Genomic DNA, 18,541 nt, shown 5'->3' on the forward strand with positions numbered 1-18,541 from the left:
GTTCTCTTGCTCTTTTAGAAAACATTGCCCTTTCTCCTCAGCTGCCTTTCATGTCTGGATTTCATGTCTAATTCCTTTGTAATGCCAGCTGCTATTTTCTATAGATCGCTACTCAAAGCTCATATTGGGGCTCAGATGGACCTGTTGCTCACGTACCTGGCTCCCTGCCGTGTGGCAATGGCCCTGCCCGAGCTACTCGACGTGATAGCCACGGTGGCAGTTGACACACCCAGGTTTATGGTCATGGGTGATATCAACCTGCCATCTGTTGGTGAGACGTCTGAGATGGCCCGGGAGTTCATGGCTTCCATGATGGCCATGGACCTGACCCAGTTAGTTCATGGCCCCACCCACAGGGGGGGTCACACTCTGGACCTGATTTTAATCTCTGGCCAGTGGTTGAGTGGCCTTGTTATAGGGGATATAGACATGGAACCCTTGTCATGGTCTGACCACTCGCTCCTTCGCCTAGATCTTCGAACCGCTACACCCCGCCGCAGGGAGGCGGAGCCTACAAGATGGGTCCGCCCCAGGCGCCTGATGGATTCTGATAGATTCCAGATGGAGCTTGGGCCATTTCCTGAGGTTCTAGCACATGACTCGGTCGGGGACCTGATGGCGGCCTGGGATCAGGCCGCTAGCGGAGCCTTAGATCGAGTTGTGCCTTTGCGGCCTCTGACCCAGTGCCGATCTCTCACGGCTCCTTGGTTCACTGAGGAGCTGAGGGAGATGAAGCGCCGGAAAAGACGCCTGGAGAGTGGTTGGAGGGCCAGTCTCACCGAATCTGATCGAACACTGGTAAGGTCGCATATTAAGACCTACCTAGTGGCGATAAAAGCGGCGAAGTCCAATTACTTCTCCGCTCTTATTAGATCATCAGAGAATCGTCCGGCGGCCCTGTTCAGAGTGACCCGCTCCCTGCTTCAACCGGGAGTGCGGGAGGACCCTCTGGAGGGCAGGGCTGAGGATTTCGGACGATATCTGTATGACAAAATCGCTCAGATCCGGCGGGATTTGGACTCTGACTGGGTAGATCCGGGCAGGTTGACGAGGAATAGTCTTGAGAATGTTATCTGGGAAGAGTTTGACTTTGTGACTCCGGATGACGTGGACAGGATTTTGGGGAGACTTAATGCAACCACATGTTTACTGGACCCGTGTCCCTCCTGGTTAGTACTGGCTTCCCGGGAGGTCTCACGTGGCTGGCTCCAGGGAATTATCAACGCTTCGTTGAGTGAGGGTCACTTTCCCGCTACCTTGAAAGAGGCGGTGGTGAGGCCTCTCCTCAAGAAGCCCTCCCTGGACCTGGCAGTATTGGCTAACTACCATCCTGTCTCCAACCTTTGCTTCGTGGTGAAGGTTGTTGAGAGTGTGGTCGCACGACAGTTCCCACAATTCCTGGAGGAAACGTCCTATCTGGATCCGTTCCAGTCAGGTTTCAGGCCTGGGCACAGCACGGAAACGGCATTGGTCGCGTTGGTTGATGATCTCTGGAGGGCTCGGGACAGGGGTTGCTCCTCTGTTCTGGCCCTATTAGATCTCTCAGCGGCTTTTGATACCATCGACCATGGTATCATGCTGCACCGGTTGGAAGAGTTGGGGATGGGGGGCACCGTGTTATGGTGGTTCTCCTCCTTTCTCTCCAACCGGTCGCAGTTTGTGTTGACAGGGGGGCAGAGGTCGACCTCGAGGCCTCTCATCTGTAGAGTGCCGCAAGGGTCAGTCCTCTCGCCCCTTCTGTTCAACATTTATGTGAAGCCGCTGGGCGAGATCATCCATGGCTTTGGGGTGAGATACCACCTGTACGCTGATGACACCCAGCTGTACATCTCCACCTCAGGCCACCCCAGCGATGCCCTTGAAGTGATGGCCCAGTGCCTGGAGGCTGTACGGATCTGGATGGGGAGGAACAAGCTCAAGCTCAACCCTTCCAAGACTGAGTGGCTGTGGTTCCCGGCATCCCGATATAGTCAGCTGACTCCATCGCTGACTATCGGGGGCGAGTCTTTGGCCCCCGTGGAGAGGGCGCACAATCTGGGAGTCCTCCTGGATACGCAGCTGTCCTTGGAGGAACATCTGACGGCTGTTGCCAGGGGGACCTTTTGTCAGGTTCGCCTGATTCGCCAGTTGCGCCCCTTTCTTGATCGGGATTCCGTGCGCACAGTCACTCATGCCCTCGTCACCTCTTGCCTGGACTACTGCAATGCTCTCTACATGGGGCTCCCCTTGAGGAGCACCCGGAGGCTCCAACTGGTCCAGAATGCGGCCGCGCGGGTAATTATGGGAGCTGCATGGTGCTCCCGCATAACACTGCTCCTGTGCGAGCTGCACTGGCTCCCAGTAGTCTTCCGGGTGCGCTTCAAGGTGTTGGTTACCACCTTTAAAGCACTCCATGGCATAGGACCTAGTTATCTTCGAGACCACCTTCTGCCACCAACGACCTCCCATCGACCCGTGCGCTCCCACAGAGAGGGCCTCCTCGGGGTGCCATCACCCAAGCAATGCAGGCTGGTGACCCCCAGGGGGAGGGCCTTCTCTGTGGGGGCTCCCACCCTCTGGAATCAGCTGACCCCAGAGATAAGGAGAACCAAGACCTCCGTGCCTTCCGCCATGTCCTTAAAACTTACCTTTTCCAACAAGCCGGGCTGGCCTAACAAATCCTTTAAATGATTTTAAATTTGTTTGTCTTTTTAAATTTTGGGCCAAATTGAGATATTTCCTTTTAATCTGTTCTTAATGTATTTATTATGTGTTTTTATTTGGCTGTACACCACCCTGAGTCCCTAGGGAGAAGGGCGGTATATAAATTTGAAGTAAAATAAATAAATAAATAAAAATTTTCTGTGGTTCTCTTAGCCTAATTCTCAACTTGTAAGGAAGCCAAAGCAAGTAGTTGGAATTGTTTTATTTTTATAGCTATTGTTAAGCTTCCAAGTCCAATACTAGTTATCACTTAGTGGTAGAAAGCCAGGGCTTACTCAAAATGTTTTCCTGTTTGAGCAGAGCAGCAAATGCCTACCCTAACCAATCTTCTCTTTTTATATTTAGGTGTTGAGTATCCAGGTTTATCCAAATTGTTCTGACATTTGAGGCAGAAAACCCTATAAGTGATTCTCCCTCAGTATCACCACCTTCACCACATATCAAATCCCTGATCCCTTGCTGCCTTCTAATGGCATCTCATTCAAATTATTGGAGCCCACAGACTCACGTGTCTTGCATTTTCCGCTTCAACTGAGCCTTTTCCAAATGTATTATGGAGCACAGGGACATGTCTGGGCTCCAGCCCTATCACAGCTTCAGGTCCCTGGTTGGCTGTATCAAAATGGACCCTTTTGACCTGTAATAGCAAACCCAATTGGCCTCTGAGAAGAGCAATGAGCTAAAACATAATGGGATGAAGGGAATGGAAATGCTGCTGAACCTGTTCTAGGAAAGGAAGAGAGAAGAAGATCAAGGTAGACCATTCCAAGACATTTTGCTGCATGACAGAAAACACAGTGGCATCCAAAGTCCGTATTAAGACAATGTGGTGTGAAGCTGCTATCACAAATTTAAATAAGTAAGTAAACAAACAAACAAACAAACAAACAAACAAACAAATGGCTTATTCAAAAGCTACTCAAGTTCCTTTGGCACCTGGGGCAGAAAACGCACACTTTCTGATAGAGAAACACCAATATATTTAGATAACTATTTGCTGCCTTTCATTGTATCCAAAATCAGTTGCCTGGGGCATATGCTTTCCTCCATTGATAGGACGAGTCATGAAAGCAATCAGAAAGGCAGAAATGCCAAGAAATCATTTTCTGTGTTTCCTTAGCTGAAATTGTGACTTGCATTATATCTATGGCCAGATCTTGGTACCAGAAGACAAGAAAGCACTGAAATAACATATGTTATACCTCTCCGTCTCATTCTTTTTCTTTTTCCTATATACTTTAAACAAAATAGTATGAATTGCAGCATATACCTTTTGAATAAACGTCTTAATCTCTGCTGTAGTGAACATTTTGAAAAATAAGGTTATGGTGTTTTTCTAAAAGCCCACAATATAAAAGATAAACTGCATTTTCCTCTTAGTGCAACTATGTAGTAAAGACCATAATTATGAAGCCATTGTACTTGGAAAAACTAGGCATCAATTCCATTGCCTTTTCCTGTCTAGGTAGAATATAAGCAGTTGCGTATTCACAAGGGTAGCTGGCAGTGGTAAAATCCTACTGGTTCACACCGGTTCGGGCAAACCAGTAGTGATAAAAAGCAGGAAATCCTGCTTTCTAGCGAATGTTGATCGCGCAGCACAGCTGTTCCCCCCCAACTGTTCTACTTACCGTCAAATGGCCCCTTTTTCCACATGAAGTGTGCATTTGGTGCACAATATGCATGTGTGCACAACTTGTGTTTTGCGTGCACTATACATGCACGCACCCAGCATGCGTCTGGTGCGCACCACACATGAGTGGGCAGCAAACCGGTGGTGACCGGCAGAGGATTTCACCACTGGTAGCTGGGTTCTTATTAAAATTATGTCTGGGTGTTTTCAGGGGTCATATTAAGGTAGACTTACTCAAATAGCTTCTATTACAGCAGTTTCTCTTGAAATCTTATCTATATTGACATGCACATACATACAGCAGCTCTCATTGGATGAATGATTCCTTAATGCCTTAATATTATTTATTTTGAAAAGAAGGAGGAATGTAGAATGAACTTGGGGAAGGGGCAGGACAATGCAGTCTCTTACTAATCAGCTAGCCAACTTTTGTTTGGCAGTGCATTCTGCGCACTCAGCTTTTGGGTGGATAAGTAAGTAAACAAATAAATCTCCTTCCGTATAAACAACTCTGTTTTCATAGCATCCCAATTTATGTCCAGATCTGAAAAAATCAGAACAATCTGAAGCAATATCATCCTGGCTTTAAAAAAAGAGTAAGCAAGTTCGCGGAAGATTTAATCTTATGAAACTCTCCTGTGGCCACTTTCAACGATCAGGTGCTCTGCAGGTATATTGGATTTCCCCAGAATCCCATTCATGATTGTTGAACCATTTAGAAGAACCACTCGGAAGACTGTAGAATTGTAGTTTTGGTAAATGAGTTTTCCAGATGTTATTTGAGGATGCACATATGGACACTGTTTCTCCCCATATATACCGAGACGCACACATACATTCAAACCTACACAAGTCTCAGATATTTTTGAAATGTTGTTCCATTTATCTATTGTACATTAAAAGTAAACTGAATAATATATATATAGAATTGTGCTATACATAGTCATTTGTGCTGGTCCGTTTGCAACATCAGATTTTAACTCTCTTAGTCATCCTTGTTCATTCTGAATCCTGACACATTCTCACCTGATCTTATAAATTTAGCAATTTTTCTTCCACAGTCTTCACCTTGCTTGGCAGTAGAGTGCACTAGATCTTGTGACCATGTAGAGAGAAGCTCAGTTATCCAAAGATTCAACATTCCTCCTCTCAATACACAAACATTATCTTTCAGCATTGATCCATATTTACAGTGCAGGGAACCCTAACAGAATAACAGAATAACAGAGGTGGAAGGCACCTTGGAGATCTTCTAGTCCAACCCCCTGCTTAAGCAGGAATCCCTCTACTATTTCAAACAAGTGGTTGTCCAAGCTCTTCTTTAAAGACTCCAGTGTTGGAGCAACCATAACTTCTGGAGGCAAGTCATTCCACTGATTAATTGTTCTAATTGTCAGGAAATTTCTCCTTAGTTCCAGGTTGCTTCTCTCCTTGATTAGTTTCCATCCATTGCTTCTTGTCTTGCCTTCAAGTGTTTTGGAGAATAGATTGAAACACCCCCCCCTCTTCTTTATGGCAGCCCCTCAAATATTGGAACACTCCTATCATGTCATCCCTAATCCTTTTCATTAAACTAGGTATATCCCATTCCTCAGTGGACATTGTTACTACCATTCTCAGGAAAACATACATCCACAAGAGAAAGCCAGAATGTAAAGTTAGGATACTTACTGTTTTGGTTGTGGGAAAAGTTAGAGGCTTTTCTCGAACATACCCACTGCCTGGCTGATGTACACTCCAGGGAAGAGGATACTTCCCATCCGGGAGCTGATGGGGCTGGAAATGTTTATTGATTGTTGATTCATAGTTATCTTGTAGGAGTTTCCTGGTTTAGGGAAGATAATATACAGCTTAAGAACATTTCTGCTTTCCAGCCCAAAAGCATTTTATGAATTTTGCTCATATCCCAGATTTGGAGAAGACTCCTAAAGATATCATGGACTGTCAAACAAAACGAGCAAACAAACCAGAGTTCCCATTTAAAACAAAAGACCAGACTTAAATTATTTCAGATACATTATACAAAGACCTAGCTTTCTGGAGAAGCCTCTAATGCTGAAAAAGGTAGAAGGAAAGAAAAAGAGCACAATTACTGTAACAGCAGAGTGGATGGACTTAGTTACAGTGATGATTAATGTTTTATTGGAAGACCTGAAGGACTATTGTCATGGAGGAAAATCTATCAATGTGTTTCCTAAGTTCAACAGCAATTTGAGGGTACTAATAATCAAGGATCTCCAAAAGACAACTGACCAGTGGTAGAGGATATGTGAAAAATGTATATTAGTTACCCAATTGTTCAACATTAATTCTAAGGGAATTCTAATTCTAAGAGAAACCTCCAAAATTCTTGGTTGTCAATTAGCAACTGTTCAACTGTCTCTACAGGTCTCCAATAGAGACGCTCTACAACCATCCTTCTCATCACTCAGTCAAGAAAGCTGCAGGTGAAGATCCTGGACTGGATGACTCAGTCCTGGATTTGAAGAATATGGATTTGAAGAATATACTAAAATCTTTTACAAAAGTCTTCTGCAACAAATCTTTTAGGGAAACCTCCCCCCCCCATGATTGTACTCACACAGTTTGTAGACTAGTGACAAATGCAGTGGTTGACTTTATCATGATTTTGCCTGAGCATTCCAGCACAAATCAGTATACCTTATAGAACTTCAGTTTAGAAATACTGTTGATTGTACAGTTCTGGATTCTGAATCCCATTGACTGAGAGACAATCTACCGAATCCAGACTTTCATCATCTAAAGCACTCTGGTTTCATATTATCCACTTTAATGATGTCCTCTTGAGACAAAGAGTTGATTTTTTAACCTCAACATTGAAGTCCAGGTGCAAATAGTCCATATTATTCCACTTTCTATACATGAACAGTTTAAGAGTTTTTCTCATGTTCACCACACATCACTACATTCACTTTTTTAGAACTTGGAGTGATCTCTTTTGCCAACTTAGTAAAAATCCTAGGCAGCACGCTGCTCTGAATGAGAGTTATCAGATACCCCCATATCAGGTATCTGTACTCAGATTGCTTCTGTTTTTGAGAGCACCCATCTCTTACTAGTCTTGGTAATTTAATACACTTGTCCTAAAGCAGGGTAAATACCAGTGGTTTCTACCAGTTCGCTTCAGTTCGGGCGAACCGGTAGTGGCGGCAGCGGGAGGCTCCGCCCACCCGCCCAGTGAAGGTAAGTGGAACCCACTACTGGTAAACATAGCTATTTGCACCCTTTTAACAAATGGCACATTCTATAGGAACAATGGTTATTAATTATTATGATTCTCCAGAAGTGAGCAGAAAATTATTTTGGAGAATTTCTGAAGAGGATCTGCAAAAGCAGATCAGTCTGAGCACTCTTAGAGACAAGCTAGAGAAGCCATCAGTTTCGGAAGCGGGTGATGAAGTCTACCTAAGCAGCACCAGAGCTGGCCACTTTGGACACTGATTCAAACATTGATGCTGTTGATGCTGAACAAGGTGGGTGTGTCACATCTCTTATCTTCTTGAAAAAATCCAGTTGAGAATCCAAAACAAATACTAACCAGAAAAACTGAATCCTGTAAAGCACTGTCATAGTATAATTTGTAGTGGTGTGGATTATGTTGTACAAAATGTTAGTCGACAGCACCCCCTAGAAGATGTGCATAACCCTACAATATCAATTTGTCTGGAAAAGGGAAGTAATGGAGGATGTGCACACTGAGCTTGTGGATGTTCTCTGGACGCAGACTTTGTAGTTGCACTTTCTGCCAACATTAGAGACTCTTCAGAAAAAAAGAACCATGCTGCTGAAGAGTAAGAATTATGGGAGTGCTAGACAATCTGTGTCATTGTTTCAGATATATTTCCTTGCCTACACAGAGGAATAGAATGAGGGAAGACAAAAAAAAAGCAGTGGGAGCAGAAGTGACTTTCAACTTCCTGCCACCTTCCCCATTGAATTTCCTTGTGAGAAGGTGGCAAGGAGCATTGAAAATTTTCCTTCTCTTCCCAGCAGGCAGGTAAGTGGCTGCTGCTGGGTGGGGGGGGGGGGAGCAAGCAAGGGATTAAGAGACTGTCTGGGAAACTGTCACAAAACATTGAAAATGAAGTTCACACAAATGCAGGAACAGTCAATACCACCAAAGCAGCCATAACTTCCCCAAACTTCATTTTCATAGATTTTGGGCACATACTGTAAGTTAGCCCATTTGAGGTAGTTTGGTTCAAAAATTGTTGCCCTATAGTGCACCATTTCACCCAGTTAAAAGTCATGATAACAAAAGTCTTAGTGATTAGATAGGTGAGATAGATACCCTGTTTCCCCCAAAATAAGACATCCCCTGATAATAAGCCCAATCAGGCTTTTGAGCACATGGCAATAAGGCCAAGCACTTATTTCAAAGTTCAAAAAAATATAAGACAGGGTCTTATTTTCAGGAAAACAGTAGATAGATAGATAGATAGATAGATGGATGGATGGATGGATGGATGGATGGATGGATGGATGGATGGATGGATAGATAGATAGATAGATAGATAGATAGATAGATAGATAGATAGATAGATAGATTAAACTCATGTTATAGAGAGGGTGGCTGAAACATCCCAGTTACTCTTCTATCTCAGTCTGAAACATTGTACTTAATTGCCTGAAAAAGGAGATACTGACCCCACAGCTGGATTATCTATTTTATCTAGGTTTGGGTTGTATTGGACAACAGGCCGGTAGTTGCTTTTATATCCTGCTCCAAAATGGAAGCCATTCCGAGGATGAAAGCCTTCCTGACCTGGGGGGAAAAAAGTTTGTCAATATTTTTTCTTATTACACTGCCAGCCCAAATCACCTTTCCATCAAGGCACTGTAATAAACTATAATATGAAACAGCAACTCAACAAGACTTCTAAATGCTGAAAACATGTTTTGATATCTTCTCAAATGGTTAAAACAGGGGTGCTTGATTGCTTCCTCACAAAATGGCAGTCTAGTTGAGAGTGACCATTTTATTTGGTGAATTTCCCTCTGCCAACTAGGACTCCAGCTTACTATTATTGTTTTGGGGGCAGGTCTACAGATTGCATGGGGGAGGGACTATATTTGGGATCCAGACGTTTGTGAAATAAAGATATTGCAGATTACTACTTTGCTTTCTGAAGAAAAAAAAGGAGGAAGGGTGGAGGGGGAGGAGAGGAGGGAAAAGGAAAGGAAAGGAAAGGAAAGGAAAGGAAAGGAAAGGAAAGGAAAGGAAAGGAAAGGAAAGGAAAGGAAAGGAAAGGAAAGGAAAGGAAATCCCAACATTATCATTTAATTAAGGAAAAGCACCAGGAAAGAAACAAGAAAATAGATAATAGTAATAAGCATCATTAAATACAAAATTTTACACATTATTATATGAAATATAAATTTATATGATATAACATGGAATGGTTGCTGCATATAATATAATACATAAGTTTTATTACATTCATATAGATATACTGTAGTTTTGATTATATTACTTAGTGTTGGTATTTTTTCCATTTCTTCCAAATTTCAAGCATTGCAGTATATGGATGTAGAAAAAGGAGAGCAGCCTATAACAGAAAGATATATAAGAGGCAATATATCTAAGAAAGGGACACAGGTTGGACAGTAAAGCAAGAATAATGATGCATAGAAAGCAAATATAACAAGCTGGACCCCATGGGAATCACTCCTGATCAAATATATTTAGGATTTAGCTGTTAATTCTGTGTATTTCTGGATATAATTCCCAAACATATTGTTGACATTTTTTGGAACAAATCCTAAAGTATCTCAAATTTGTCCTTTCCTCTCTGCTCATGTGCCACAGTTACTAACGTCTAACTTTTCATCTGGACAGATAAATTATATATTAGACATTCTTGCAATCCAAAATAAAAAAGCAAGGTTCAAATTCTAGTTTTTAGATTAATTGAGGAGAATAAATTCTTTTCTATATTGGTTAAAGTCTTACCATAAGCTGCCCCATAGCTGGTGCAATAGAATTTCATGGGGTCCATACTTCCACCAGAGCTTGTTTTTACATAGGGAGAAACGGCACCTAAGGGGAGACGTCCCATCTTCTCTGTGGATACAGAAAAAGATTTTGTGATACAAGATTTCCCCGGGGAAATAGTTATCGTAGAAGACTGGCCACTGATCATTGTGGAGAACTCGAAAGCTGCTGAGTACCAGAAGGAAAAATCAGTTTGGCTTGGAGAGATATTTATTTAGACTGTTTAGATCTCCTGGAAACAGAGTGAGCTCATACACAACTCTGTGACATCATAGAATCTTAAGATTTAAAGAAAAACTTAATAAAACTAAAGTGGACTGTAATTGAGATACCATAATACCACAAAATGGCCTTAGCACTCAGGTTTGACACTATATGGCATAATACTGCTTTTATTTATTTGACTATTCAACATCATTTCTATGTCTCCCTAATTGTATGGATGGGTGGCTTGCAATAATTACTGATTTAAAGCCATGAACACAGGGGTGAAATGCTACTGGTTCATTCCAGTTTGGGTGAACTGGTAGTGATAAAAACTACCGCTGTTTAAAAAAGCTACCGGTTCCTCTGAACCGGTATTTCCGATGATCAGCTCTGCTGCACAGTTTAGCTTTGCTAGAAAGCAAGAAATCCTGCTTTCTAGCGAAGCTAAATTGCGCAGCACAGCTGATCCCCTCCTCACTATTCTACTTACCTTCCCAAGCCTCCTTTTGGCACGTACTATGTATGTGCATGCACACAGCGCACGTTTGGTATGCATTGTATATGCGCACGCAGCACGTGTTTGGCACGGTCTGCGCATGTGCAGTCAGTGAATCAGTAGCAAACTGGTTCAGATTTCACCACTGCATAAACACATAACAGAAATTATAGAATACAATTAATAAATAATCCCGGTGAATAAATTTGAATAGCAACTTTCAGTGGGTAAGAAACTGAAGCAGCTTTGCAGAAGATATTCATTTAAAGTTTCTTCTTAAATGTCTACCCCCTCTGTTTATTTACTTCAAGAGGTACATTATTCCACAGCCCTGAGGCAGTAATAGAAAAGGCATATTTTTCTGATCTCCACCTCTTTAGCTTCAGGAGGAACAGGAACCCACCGCATTACTTGCTGTTTCAATCACAAAGGATGTTCTGCCCCAGCTCCGGATTCCTGAGGATATTGACACACACCAACGGTCCTTATCAAATTTATTAAGTAGAAAGAATAAACCAAAGTCCGGCAAAGGTTGGCAACCAGCCCAGAAAACAAGATAGATAAGACTTTTCCAAAAATGCTCTGATGATAATTACAAGTTGTTTCTAGCAAGAAACTTACTAACGGCGTGTGACTTAAATAGGCTAAGGGAGTGGCCAATTATCCTCAAGCCTTACTCTTGAGGAGACCTCCTCCTCCTGAGTAGCCACTCCTGCCTTTTGGCAGCCCTGCATGCTCGAGCATTGAGGAGAGGCTCCTCCACTTCGCTCTCTCCACTTGAAGGAGCCTCTGGAGGTTCTGAAGGCCCTGGCTGAGTCTCTGCCTCTGGCACCACATCCTCTTCAGCCTCCTCACTGTCCGACGCAAGCGCCGGCTGCGCAGGCTGCTGGCACAACACCACACCAGCCCCCAGGGGGAGAGCCTTCTCTATGGGGGCACCTACTAACTGGAATGAGCTCTCCCCAGAGATACGGAGGATCCCGGATCTGCGCACCTTCCGCCGTGCTCTCAAGACCTTTTTATTCCACCAGGCGGGCCTGGCCTAATCTTTTTCCCCTTTTTCTCTTTTAATACGTAAATTTTAATCTGTTTTTAAATGATTGGGGTGTTTTAAATCTGTCTGGGCCAAATTTGTTTAATTCAGTTTTATCCTGTTTTTTAAATTTTGTATTTATGTATTTTATTGTTTGGCTGTTCACCACCCTGAGTCCTTCAGGAGTAGGGCGGTATATAAATCAAATAAAGACTAAGACTAAAGACTCCTCGTTGGGATCAGCCACGATCTGCGCAGGCCACTGGCGAGCCACAACAAAGGAAGGGTAGATCCAAACTAGAACAAATTATTCCTCAGTAGCCAAGATCCAAGTCATAAAAGGATTTATAGATAACAACTAGCACCTGGAACTGTATCCAAAAACCTAAAGGTAGCCAATACAATGACCAGAGGAAATGTATTGTCAGCCACATTGAATAGCTGAAATTTTGGAATGTCTCTCAAAGACCAAATAGAGTATGTATTGTCGAAGTCCAAGTATGTGGTAATGAGAGCATGAGTAGTTGTAGCCAGCACACTAGCTGAAATTAGGTAAGAATTTATTGGCCATAGTTTTCACTAGCTATTCCAGCAGAAGCTCAGGGTCCAAGTGAATTGTCAGATGATATACCTATTTTATGAGAGGGAATAAAACCTCACCCATTCTAGAAAACAAAATCTCTGAGTTTTGTCTGTACATGCCAAGATTAGAGAAGTATGGCTGAGTATCATCAGCATAGTGATGATAGTCCCAAAAGTGCTTTTTCAGGAGACAACTGGACTTTCTTGTTTTTTCTTTTGAAGACGTTTCACTTCTCATCCAAAAAGCTTCTTCAGCTCTGACAGGATAGTGGGGAATGGAAGGATTTATATTCCTTGCAGACAGCTTGCTTCCTTTTAGCGGGTCGATGAAGCACTTGGAGTTTTTTCTGTGTCCTCAGGGTCACCTGAGTAGCACTCATGGTTGCTGTAGTCTGCAATTTTTCCTCTGGAAATCCATTCCTACTCCCACATCATTCAAAGGGTGTTCATCCCAAATTATATAGCTAAAAGTCTGTAAACCATCTTCAAAAGAAAAAAAAAATCCAGTTGCCTCCTGAAAAAGCACCTTTGGGACAAACATGACCTGGATGACTGAGAATCTCTACAGACTCATAGTGATGATACTTTAGTGATTATATTTTACCTCAGGTCAGCAGGTAACATCTCCTCATGGTTTCAAATAGATGTTAAATAGGATGGTGAAAAAAGCTATGTTCCAAGCACTTCATGGAATATGCAAAACTTTTATCTTTCTTCCCCCTCAATACTGAGTAAAACCATCAGCTTTAGGAAAGAGCAGAATCGGTGTAAAAGATGTACTTTCAATCCCCAACCCTCACCCAGGAAGATACTATGGTTGATGTTATCAATGGGTCCTGTGAAATTCCTGTGAATCTAACAGGATCAGAAGGGCTGTGCTCCTTCCATCCTGATCCTGTTGCAAGACATCCTTAAGTACTACTAATGGAGTTTCTATCCAGGTTCGAACCTAGTATCCAGAGAATCCACTAAACATCTCTTCTGCTGCTTCATGTCCTGAAGTTACTTGGTAAATCCAGGAGTATATTACTGAAACCTTCTTATTGTTACTGCAATTACTGGGGTGAACCCAACTGAAATAAAGAGCTTTATAAAGGCAAGCCTCTTTATATTTTACTGAGCTTGGAGAAATAAAACACACAATTTATAGCCCAGAATTTATAGCTGCCAATTGATAAGTATGTGTATATTATTCCTTCTTGTTGTTCATCTGTTTTAACTATGTGGCAACTAGTTAGGCAGTAGTTGACTGATGCTCACTTAATACAATCATTTTTGTCGTTTTATAGAATATCTCTTTGAAGCAGATATGTTGAAATTATTTGAAGTACTGAAAATGTTAGATAATCTTGCTTCAAACACTACATATAGCTTGGTTTCAATTAGTGCTATATAATAAATCCCATGAATTTTTATTCAAATTTGCACTATTCAAAGTAATATTTCTGTGGAAAATTTCAATTCAACCGAAATAAGCAACAAAAAAATTTAAAACATTAAATGTATATTTAAAGAAAAAAATGTATTTCTAATTTAAATTTATAATAAACCAAGTCAGAGTAATTTTAGAAAGCAGAATAAAAACAAAAAAACTTCTAAATTTCATTCCTAAAGATAAGTTTACACTAACAAAAATGTATTTATTGTCTCTCAATCTCCTTAAAATGCGGTATTTGCAAACCATAAAAGATGATGCAATTTTATTTTTATTTCCCCTGCATTTTTATAATATTGTGCCCTATAGACTAAAGCATTCCAACCAATTGTGCTGTTTTAGTATTTCTATGACCAGGTTCATGTTGTTCAATTACAACAAATTTTTGCTCTAATGTAATGACAAGCCTCTTCTTTTTTTGAGCTTGTACTCAAACTTGTAGTTGGAGCTCGATTCCTCCAAAAGAATCATCTTTTTCATCTTTTTCTCCATTGTGCACAAACATTAGCAACATCTAAAACTTCAACCACAGAACTTTCCAGTGCCAAAATATCCGATATACTGATAATAGACATAGGTACTTACTGCTCTGAAAACTCATCAGCTGAAATGTGTAGGCATTCTTTAATGTATATACGTAGCTAAGGGACAAGATCTAAATCAGGTTTTAAGTAACATAGCCACTTCTAAACAGATGTTCTATTTAAAGATGTGTAAGCACTGACATTTCCAAATGCACTAAGTTAGACCCTTCAATAAATTACTTTGAATTTGCAGTTCAGTGCTCAAAGTTCAGTAGCAAAGTACACATTTCAAATAAAAGTTTAGTCTCTACAATATTATCCTTAAAAGGAATCAAATAGTATGTCTAGCAAATCTATGATAAAGTGGTCATCACAAGTCTGAATAGAATTTGGTTCGTATAACAAACAGAAGGCAAACCACATACAAATTTGAGGCAAAATGCTTCTCTATCCTGAAAACTTGTTTTATGAAGCAATGTCAAGATACATCTTGCAATACCATGTCCTTACCTACCAGTCAAGATATTGATTGGTTTACTGCTGTGAGCAGAATCCTTGTAGTGTCCCAGAGGACTAAATTATTCCCTTAAGTTAGGAACTTGGAGGAATGTGTAGAACTGAAGTAACAATATGTATCTTAGCAACTAGCTCATAGCAACCAGCTCCAGAGAACCTGTCCACAAGACAGCCACATTTATAGAACCCAGCGGAAAAGCCAGTGGAATCAGTTTGGTGGCTTTTTAACATGGCAGACGCATTACAGATTCTTATCAGGTGTGGAGATGTTCAAAGTTAACCTTCAGAGTAATGGGAAATGGGATGGGAGTTTCCCTAGCAATGTTCCAATTATGAGTTTCAATCCAGTGTCAGACTAGATTCATAGAAATAATGATTTTTACAGTTATGCTATTCCATTTGTGAGACTTGAAGCAATTACCGATCACACAAAATGGATTTATATATAGGCAAAATGCTTTCTACAAGTCTGCAAATTTAAGTGTCAGCAAATTCCATGTGCAGATTTTTGTATCATAATATAGCTGTTTGAGAATGTAAAACTATCTTCATGGGTCTGTATATTAGTTGAATTAATAAAGAATCTGTGAAATCTGGATCAAATTCCTAAGCAAGTCCTAACTACAGTAAGATACAGTACAAAGCTACATAGTGTATTTGATCAAACCTGTATTTAAAATCTTCATTTTCATCAGCATTGAGAGTAGCACCTACAGGTGAAACTTGAAAAATTAGAATATTGTGCAAAAGTTCATTTATTTCAATAATGCAACTTAAAAGGTGAAACTAATATATGAGATAGATTCATTATATGCAAAGCAAGATAGTTCAAGCCTTGATTTGTCATAATTTTGATGATTATGGCTTACAGCTCATGAAAACCCCCAAATTCACAATCTCAGAAAATTAGAATATTACATGAAATCAATAAAACAAGGATTGTACATAGAACAATATCGGACTTCTGAAAAGTATAAGCATGCATATATACCCAGTACTTGGTTTGGGCCCCTTTTGCATCAATTACTGCCTCAATGTGGCATGGCATGGATGCTATCAGCCTATGGCACTGCTGAGGTGTTATGGAAGACCAGGATGCTTCAATAGCGGCCTTCAGCTCTTCTGCATTGTTCGGTCGCATGTCTCTCATCTTTCTCTTGGCAATGCCCCATAGATTCTCTATGGGGTTCAGGTCAGGCGAGTTTGCTGGTCAATCAAGCACAGTAATCCCATGGTCATTGAACCAGGTTTTGGTACTTTTGGCAGTGTGGGCAGGTGCCAAGTCCTGCTGGAAAATGAAGTCAGCATCCTCATAAAACTCGTCTGCGGAAGGAAGCATGAAGTGCTCCAAAATCTCCTGGTAGACAGCTGCGTTGACCCTGGACTTAATGAAGCACAGTGGACCAACACCAGCAGATAACATGGCTCCCCAAATCAACAGACTGTGGAAACTTCACACTGGACTTCAAGCATCTTGCAATGTGTGCCTCTCCATTCTTCCTCCAGACTCTGGGTCCTTGGTTTCCAAATGAGATGCAAAAGTTGCTCTCATCAGAAAAGAGGACTTTGGACCACTGAGCAACAGACCAGTTCTTTTTTTCTTTAGCCCAGGTAAGACGTTTCTGACGTTGTTTGTTGTTCAGGAGCGGCTTGACAAGAGAAATACGACATTTGAAGCCCATGTCCAGGATCCGTCTGTGTGTGGTGACTCTTGATGCACTGACTCCAGCCTCAGTCCACTCCTTGTGAAAGTCCTCAACACTTTTTAATGGCCTTTTCCTGACAATCCTCTCCAGGCTGCGGTCATCCCTGCTGCTTGTGCACCTTTTTCTTCCACACTTTTCCCTTCCACATAACTTTCTATTAATGTGCTTTGATACAGCGCTTTGGGAACATCCAACTTCTTTTGTAATTACCTGACATCCTTATGGAGGGTGTCAATGATGGTTTTCTGCACAACTGTCAGGTCAGCAGTCTTTCCCATGATTGTGATTCCTACTGAACCAGACTGAGATTTAAAGGCTCAGGAACCCTTTGCAGTGTTGTGGCTTAATTAGCTGATTAGAGTGGGACACTTTGAGCCTAGAATATTGAACCTTTTCACAATATTCTAATTTTCTGAGATTGTGAATTTGGGGTTTTCATGAGCTGTAAGCCATAATCATCAAAAGTATGACAAATCAAGGCTTGAACTGTCTTGCTTTGCATGTAATGAGTCTATCTTTCACCTTTTAAGTTGCATTACTGAAATAAATGAACTTTTGCACGATATTCTAATTTTTTGAGTTTCACCTGTATATGCATATAATGACACCTTGTGGTAGTTCCAGGCAACGCCACAGGGATACTGTGGCAACAAAAGGATGTACAGTAAAGAATTTCTTTCTTTAACCCTGGCCTGTATGTTTAAAATTTCAGAAAAAATAAAACTTTTAAATTGCCATATTTGAAAATAACTAAAAACTTAAAGCTGTTATACATAAAATACATAGAATAAAATAGCTGTTTTTAGTATATAATTGTAACTCCAATGTTTTATTGCCTAGAACTGCCCTCTATAACAAAATTAAATTCTAACCTTCTGAAAGTGTTATTTATAATTTGTTTAGACAGCATGTGATCAACTGAAGAAAAATACAGGATTATCTTCTGTACAAAATAATGTCTGATAAAGCCATATGGCTGGCCCAAATCATCTAAAGAAATTTATGTATAAAATGGGCTTGTGTAAAAGCTAATGCAGACATTTAGCATCTGTCAAACTTGTTAAAGTAACCAGATAAACAATGAATGTGTCTGTTAAGTGCAACTAATCTCCTATAAATACTAATTCTGATTACATTTTATTAAGCAAGCTAAAAGTTTTAATAGCCACTGCTGTATCCTTTGGAGACCTGTCATTTACAAGCTCCTCTGAAAATTTATTTCTGCCTATGAATCATCACAGGCAAAATAGTCAGGGATGATGGGAGCTCTAATGCAAAACTCTCATGACCACTGAGACAGGGAAGGACGGTTTGATTACAATATGGATCACTTACTCCCAAGTTGTTTTTTAAATCCCCCTACCTAGGTTCGAGAACAGAGCAGCATCTGAAGCCAAGAACAAAAAATGCCTGTGAAATTTCCTTTACAAAAATCTGATGTATTTCCCTGAAAATAAGACCCTGCCTTATATTTTTTTGAACCCCGAAATAAGTGTTTGGCCTTATTTTCAGGGAGGTCTTATTATTTTGGGGCACATGAAGCAAGATGGGGCTCCTCTTGCTGTCTTACCGGATTTCCAGCTCTGCGTTTAAATATTTTCGGGGAGGGCTTATTTTCAGGAGGGAGACTTATTTTAGCGCATGCACTCAAAAACCCGATAGTTTCCTGAAAAAACTAGGACAGCAACAG

The 18,541-nt window shown here is 41.1% G+C and overlaps 1 protein-coding gene across 5 annotated transcripts in view; it reads right to left on the minus strand.

Moving 5' to 3' along the window:
* The window catches only part of SAXO4 (stabilizer of axonemal microtubules 4), a 28,818-nt gene extending 13,561 nt beyond the window's left edge, over positions 1–15,257 (minus strand). For 2 of the 5 annotated variants that reach the window (XM_087883423.1, XM_034420198.3), the window contains exons 1-5: positions 15,144–15,257; positions 10,311–10,421; positions 9,005–9,122; positions 6,008–6,161; positions 3,212–3,340 (exon numbers count right to left, since the gene is read on the minus strand). In XM_087883423.1, coding sequence (XP_087739549.1) covers positions 3,212–3,340; positions 6,008–6,161; positions 9,005–9,122; positions 10,311–10,416 — 507 coding nt within the window. In that variant the 5' untranslated portion in view covers positions 10,417–10,421; positions 15,144–15,257. Of the gene's footprint in view, positions 1–3,211; positions 3,341–6,007; positions 6,162–9,004; positions 9,123–10,310; positions 10,617–11,427; positions 11,541–15,143 lie in introns of those variants that run through there. The other 3 variants (XM_034420197.3, XM_034420196.3, XM_087883426.1) reach the window with 2 other exon arrangements.
* Positions 15,258–18,541: the final 3,284 nt, after the last annotated feature.

The sequence above is a fragment of the Pantherophis guttatus genome, chromosome 1 (genome assembly GCF_059756535.1).
Source record: "Pantherophis guttatus breed Tessera chromosome 1, ASM5975653v1, whole genome shotgun sequence".
Classification (NCBI taxonomy): Eukaryota; Metazoa; Chordata; class Lepidosauria; order Squamata; family Colubridae; genus Pantherophis; species Pantherophis guttatus.